At 47.3% G+C, this 7,490-nt stretch overlaps 1 protein-coding gene across 1 annotated transcript; it reads right to left on the reverse strand.

Moving 5' to 3' along the window:
- Nucleotides 1–3,230: 3,230 nt before the first annotated feature.
- On the reverse strand, nt 3,231–7,029 carry LOC104518787 (schwannomin-interacting protein 1; the record flags this gene model as incomplete). Its single annotated transcript, XM_010170772.1, has 3 exons — nt 3,231–3,282; nt 4,679–4,772; nt 6,906–7,029. Coding segments are annotated over 3 exons (270 nt in total), but the record flags the coding sequence as incomplete, so codon positions are not given.
- Between the last annotated feature and the right edge of the window lie 461 nt (nt 7,030–7,490).

The raw sequence follows: 7,490 nt of genomic DNA on the forward strand, positions 1-7,490 counted from the left end.
AAAAAAAAAAGTGAGGCAGAACAAAACCCCCTCAAATTCTCCCCAAGGATGAGGCTCCCAAAACCCCCAGGCTGCGAGAAGCAGCGATTCCCCATGGAAATCTAGAATTAACCACAGTCAAGTGTGGGTGGTGCTGGGCGGTGCGGGGAGCTTGGGGACCCCCAGCCCCATCGCCCCATGGGGTGGGGAGGTGTTTTCGCTGACAGCATCAGGTATTTTTGGTGCCTTCTAGTCTCAGGAGGTACTTTTCCAATGGTGCACACTGAGCTAAGGGCAGCCTGCAGAAGGAAAATGCTGCAAAGTTTGGCATCTCGTGTGAGATGGTTGATGTTTGGTGGGGAGAAGGGGAGGAGGAACTAAAAATCCCCCGTTGAGGATAGAGGAGACTCAAAAAGTGGGATTGATATGTAGAAAAAAAAATAGGTGACAAGATCCAGCAGCTCAGAAACCAGGTGACACCGTTCTCTGTTTAAAAACATCATTTAATCCATTGATTGCACAGCATTGCCACCACACACACCAGCAGGACACGTCGGTGCGCGGGACACAGAGCCGAGGAGATGCACTGACCCAGAAACACTGTTTGTTGTTAAAAAAAACCCCAAAACCCAAACAACCCCAACTCCTAAGGATGTAACGGGGGAAACCAGTGGTGGGTGACCGGAATAACCACGGTGCACCAGTTCTCTTCAGCAAGTTCAAGGCACTTAGCAAGGGACCGAAACTCCAGCCTGCCCAGGTTGCTACATCCCAGTGTCCCACATGCCAGACCCTGGTGGGGACAATGCTGGGATGATGCTGGGATGATGCCAGAATGATGCCAGGATGATGCCAGAATGATGCCAGGACAATGCCAGGATGATGCTGGGATGATGTCATGACACTGCTGGGACGATGCTGGGTTGATGCTGGGACGATGCCACAACAATGCTGGAATGATGCCAGGACAATGCTGGGTTGATGCTGGGATGATGCTGAGATGAAGTTGGGACAATGCTGGAATGATGTTGGGATGATCCTGGGATGATGCCGGGATGATGCCAGGACAATTCTGGGATGATGCTGGGATGATGTCATGACACTGCTGGGATGATGCTGGGACGATGCTGGGACGATGCTGGGACAATGCTGAGATGAAGCTGGGACAATGCCAGGATGATGCTGGGTTGATGCCAGGGGTGGCTGCAGAGTGCACAGACTCCCCTGGGAGCAGCCATTGGTTTTCTTGCTTTATTTATTTATTAATTATTATTATTAAAGCTGAGAGGAAACTTTTTGGATTTGGGGCTTTTTTTGTGTTTTTTTGCTGTTGATGTTTTAAACCCAGCAGCAGGCACCTCCTCACTGCTGCCCAACCACAGGGATGGGTCTGGTCTCAGAGCACCACAAACATGGGTTTTATGGAGCAGAAATATAAAACCCAGCAGGTCTCCCCATGCACAAGCAACAGCATCGAGCCAACCAAGAGCTACAGGGAACCTAACACTCCCAATATATACTTTTTTCTGCATAGATTAAAAAAAAAAAAGGAAAATAAGAGGAGTTTACATCATTCCTAACCCATCCCAGCATCTCTGCAAAAGTCACCCAGGGCAGGCACAGCTCCCTGCTTGGGGACATGGGACATGGTCACTGGAAACCCCCTGGAGCAACTCCTGGGAAAGGAAAACAACTTTAAATTAAACCAACTCCACCCTTCTCCCAGCCCCATCAAACCCCACTGAGGGTTGGTGCTTCCAAAACCTGCACTTTCTGCAAAAAAAAACCCCAAAATACAAAAAAAAAAGGGGAAAAATAAATAATTTTATAAAATACCTTCTTGGCAGGGGGTGAAATTTTAATGCAGCTCACGCTTTTGTGAAAACACCCCGAATAAGTCATTAGCCAGACCCTTTGCTAAGATGAATTCACTCCCCTGAAGGACAGAAGAATGAAAAAGGTGAAAAGCTGGTGGGCACCACACGTGTGTCTGCTGCTGGCTCCGGGGTGGGCAGGGGATGGCCCAGCTCCTTCAGCTTTAAATCAAATCAATGAGGGATGGAGACAGATCCACGAGTCCCCCAGTGTCCTGCTAACGGGGAGCCCAGCCCCAAGGCAGAGAGGTGAGGAATTTCCATATATCAGACATTTAATATGCTGCTTAGATTTTTTTTTAACATAGATTTTTTTTTTATTAATTATTATTATTTCTGACATTGGTGAGTCATTTAAATATTTCTCCCAGACAATAAAATATATTTAAAAAAAAATATTTATGGTATGTGCCTGCTGATTTTAACAATAATCACAATATTAGGGCCTGGTGAATGTTATTAGAGAATCTTTTTTAAGTCCATGTCATACACACATGATGAATTTACAAATAAATAAGTCTATTAAAAAAAAAATCCTGTTTTCTCTCCAACATTCTGTGTGATTGGCAAAAAATAAAATTAATTAATTAATTTTAAAAAAGGCTCTTTCTGGTGATGGCAAACAAGGAATTGCACATTTAGTTGGAGGAATATATTACCAGTGCATCACCAAAATCAACTACTAGGCAACAAAAAGACGTTATCATAGGAAACAATTTTTTAAATTTTTATTTTACATATTTGTACATAAAACTTTCGAGGGAACTCTCTGAATCCAACCGAAATGTGAAAAATAGCACATTTAAAAAATAAAATAATAAAAAAAAAAATGACCGTCAGGTAGTCAACATTCACAAAATGTTGAGAAACTGATGAAAAGAGGCGGGTTACTGAGAGCTACAACTTCACCACGAGGCAGGCATGTCTTTTATTCTCCTTTTTTTTTCTGTTTGACTTGTATAGCACCTTCAAGTACAGTTTTTTTTTTCTCTTTATTTTAAAACTACACGGAAGAATAAAAAAACAGTAGTCGATGGTAAAATAGCATTCAACTGAAAAACAAAAAAACTCTCTAAACAAACAAAAATAAAGTTAAAACTACCCTTCTCTTCTCACCCATGATTTATAATGTTATAAGTACTGTACATTTCTTATTTTTTTTTTAATTTTTAATATTTTTTTTTGTAATAATATTATTAAAATGCCTGGATATTTAGTGGCACGAGTAAAAAAATTAAAATAAATTAAGAAGCAGAGGCCAATCACCAGACATAAAGCTTCAGACATGGTCAATGACTAACACTGGTATTTTCCTGTGGGACACACACAGAAGCAAAATGACGTCTCGCTCCAGCTCTGCTCCCGCTGCTCTGCACTTCACTTCGCTGGCATCTTCTCTGCCATGTGCTTCTGCTGACTTTCAGCGTGTCTGGGGGGGAGAGGAGAAGCTGAGTTATTGGCTGTGACCAGGGGAAGGGGACATCCAGAGCACAGGAAGGGCTGTGCTCCCACCCAGCCAACCCAAAATAACATTTTCCTGAGGGAAAAACAAGCACCGGGTGAGGGGTGGGAGGTACCAGCCCACCAGGGTCCTTCCCAGCGAGAGGGGACCAGAGGGATGGTTCCTCAGAGACCTCCAGGAGTTGGGACTGGGATGTTCAGCCACCCCTGAGCAAGGACCAGGTGGTCCCCAGGCTCTGCAAGCCCACTAGATGGGTGGCAGGTTAAGGCTGGACACGTTTTTGAGCTGTTGGAGACCTTGTGGCTCTGTCCAAGTCCCTTGGAGGAGGATGGAGAGAGGTGGGGGTGGGTCTGTTCAACCAAGGACCAAGGGACAGGACAAGAGGAAATGGGCTCCAGTTGTGGCCAGGGCAGTTGAGATGGGATGTGAGGAAGAATTTCTTTGCTGAAAGGGTTCTGAGGCATTGGAAGGGGTTGCCCAGGGCAGTGGTGGAGTCCCCATCCCTGGAGGGACTGAAGAGTCGTGTAGACATAGTGCTGAGGGACATGGGTTAGTCGGGGACTGGTCAGTGTTGGGTTCATGGTTGGACTCTATGAACTTAAAGGGCTTTTCCAATCGAGGTGATTCTGGGATTCTAAGAAAGGGGGGGATTTTGGAGCTGGGGTGGAGCTGGGTCAGCAGGCAGATGCCAATGCCACCTCACATCTGTTGGTCCTTCAGGAAACGCTTTGCTTCCTAGTGCAAGTGCTGGCAGTTTAATAAATGCAATTCATTCGGAAGCTGGTCAGGATGGTGGGGGCTTTGGTGTGTGGCAGGGGGCACCAGCTCTCCAAATCAGAGAGTCCCAGTCCAGGGTGGGGGACGTCGGGAGTCCCTTCTATCCCCTTTGCTGGGGCCACTGGGGGTTTGCAGCATCATAGAATCCCAGACTGGTTTGGGTTGGGTGGGACCTTCAAGCTCACCCAGTCCCAACCCCCCTGCCATCAGCAGGGACACCTTCCACTAGACCAGGTTGCTCAAAGCCTCATCCAACCTGGCCTTCAACACTTCCAGGGAGGGGGCATCTACAGCTTCTCTGGGTAACCATCACTCCTTCCCAGACTTTTTTCAGGCTTTGGAAAGGGACACACCAGTTCAAAAGGATGCACCACCCCCTGTGTTTGGGGAGCTCTTGGAAGCTGCTGAGAGTCTCCAGAATCTGAGTTCCTTGATTTCTTGTTTTGGAGGAGCTGTTATCCTGCTCAGCCCTTACCTTTGATGGAAAAATAGTATTGAGATTCAGCTAAAACAAAACCCCTACATGCTGCTGATGGTGAGCTGGGACCTGAGAGGAGAGAGAAATACCCTGAGGAGCCTCCTTCACCTGGTCAGGTCCTCGATGTCCACCAGCATGGCGTCCTGCTCCGTGTGCAGCTCGTCCCGGATGAGCAGCAGCTGTACCAGCTCCTCGTTCAAGCCTGGCGCCGGGGAGAAAGAGGGTGAGTTTGTGATGTCCCAGTGAACCCCGAGTTGAGACCTCGACATCATCCATCCCCACCATGATAGATGTTGGCTGGTGTGGAGAACCAGGAGGGACCTCCCTGAGGGACACGTTTTCTAGGATAAACCATAACCCCCTTCCCACCACGCACGAGCGGTTCCTCTCTTCAAATCGCTTAATGCAGCAGCAAAAATAAAGATGAATTTCTCAGTGCTTGGAGCTCTGCTGGTTCAGCTTTTGCTCACTTGTGGACAACAACCCTGAGCAAAAAACCACGCTGCAGAAAGTGGCCGAGCCCCTCACCTGGGCAGCCTCAGGTTCAGCTTTTGAATTCCCTGTGGCAAGAGGGACTCCATCCATCTCCAGAGGATGGAATCCACCCATCTCCAGAGGATGGGATCCACCCATCTCCTTCCAATACCTGAAGGGGCTACAAGAAAGCTGGGGAAGGACTTTTCATAAGGGCAGTTAATGACAAAACAAGGGGAAATGGGTTTAAGCTGAAAGAGGAGAGGTTTAGATGAGATATTAGGAAGAAGTTCTTCACTGTGAGGGTGGTGAGACACTGGAACAGGTTGCCCAAGGAAGTTGTAGATGCCCCCTCCCTGGAAGTGTTGAAGGCCAGGTTGGATGAGGCTTTGAGCAACCTGGTCTAGTGGAAGGTGTCCCTGCTGCTGGCAGGGGGGGTGGAACTGGATGAGCTTGAAGGTCCCTTCCAACCCAAACCATTCTATGATTCTATGATCTCCAGAGGATGGAATCCATCCATCCTTGGGCCTTGTCAAAGAGTGGGGAAGAAGAAGAAAACCAAAAAAGGACCACACGAAAAATTACCCTGCTGGCAGGGACTCCCCAGAAGGCTGTACCTGCCCATCACACACTGGTGTTCAGACTGGTTAAATATCATTATACTGGTTTAACGCCCCTTCAGTTGGGGAGCCAGCTCAGCTCAGCACCAATGATGCTGTAACACTCAAGCTCCCAGACCTCAAGTGAGCCAAATCATTTTTTTTCCTTTGCCTTTACAGCACAAAATAACAAATCCCCACTCAACAATGCAGCTCCTCACCCTCAGCAGAGCTACTTCCAGACAGGACACCAAGTAACCAACACAAATCGAGAAGCAGCAGCACAGGATCTCCCAACCATCCTTGTTTTTTGTTTTTTTTTGACCTACAGCCACTAGAGAAGTCTACTCCCTAAATTGTTAATTAATTAATTGGAAGGTCACAGAATCCCTGGTTTGGGTTGGGAGGGACCTTCAAAATCACCCAGTTCCAACCCCCCTGCCATCAGCAGGGACACCTTCCACTAGACCAGGTTGCTCAAAGCCTCATCCAACCTGGCCTTCAACACTTCCAGGGAGGAGCAGCCACAGCTTCTCTGGGCAACCTGGGACACTGTCTCACCACCCTCACACCAAAGAATTTCTTCCTCACATCTCATCTCCACCTCTCCTCTTCCAGTTTAGAGCCATCACCCCTTGTCCATCATTAACTGCCCTTACAAAAAGTCCCTCCCTAGTTTTCTTGTAGGTCCCCTAGGATAGAGATCCCTCAGGGGAAAAAAAATCCCTGGATCTTTTGGAGAGGGCAAAGACAGACAAGGGGGTGGGACATCATCCCTGTGGGCAAAGGCAAAGACCCACGAAATGGGTTGAAGAGCTGTAAGAGTGGATTTACCCCGGGATGTTTGCCGAAGTGAGGGTTTCTCCACTGATGGATGGATTTGATGGCATGGCATAGCGTCACACGAAGACGTAGCCATAAAACCATACGTGGCAGGTGCTTCCAGGACAGACAAGACTTCCCAAGACTATTTTTACTCGACCAGGTTTTGAGTTACAAACTGGGTGTCAGGTGTTGGCACAATGTGACAACCCTTCTCTCTTATGGAGCCAAGGGAGAGCTTTAGGAGAAACCAAAAAAAGGAAAGAAAAGGAAAGATTTAGCTGAAGGAGCTAAATCTGGAGAGAACTCCAGGTTCTGTGGTGTACATCTTCCATAAATCCAGGTTATTACACATTTATCAACATTTCTATGTGGATCCCACAGAACTGTTCTTAATTAAACAGGATGTACCAAAGACTAATGGAACAAGTATCACTTACTTTCTATCTGTGAGTGGAGATCATTGACTATCACTTGTAGCTGCCCGATAGTCATGTCTCTGAGATCAGTGGGTTTCAAGCTTCTCTTCATCAGGCATTCACTTATATGAGGCATATGTGGCAGCTGAAAAGAAATGTTCCACTTTTTACTGGTTTCTTCCAATTATTTGTATTCCTGAGCAGTGGCATCGCAGGTTCTCACAAGCCTGCATCAATGACCACGCTGAGAGCACCAAAACAAGCTGGAATATCTACGCAACATTTGATCCAACTCATCAAATCTACCAGAGTCAGCAATGGATTGATGTCAAGGGAGGTGAGGGCTACGGTGAGCAGTGTTGTACCAAGGCAGGAGCATGCCGGGATGGGAGGGGATGGGATGGGATGGGATGGGACTACTACTTAGAGGATGAGAAGCATCATGCCAGCCTCAAGGCAATAACAACCCTCACACTTCATTCCCTGCATCCATCCCGTTCCCATAACGTCCTGGTAAGACAACCCATGTCAACTCTTGTCCTGGTGTGGAGCTGCGACAGAGCTGGTTTCTTTTTAGCAGCCAAAGCAGCGCTGTGGTTTGGGTTC

The sequence above is a fragment of the Antrostomus carolinensis genome, unplaced genomic scaffold (assembly GCF_000700745.2).
Source record: "Antrostomus carolinensis isolate BGI_N321 unplaced genomic scaffold, ASM70074v2 scaffold12506, whole genome shotgun sequence".
Lineage (NCBI taxonomy): Eukaryota > Metazoa > Chordata > Aves > Caprimulgiformes > Caprimulgidae > Antrostomus > Antrostomus carolinensis.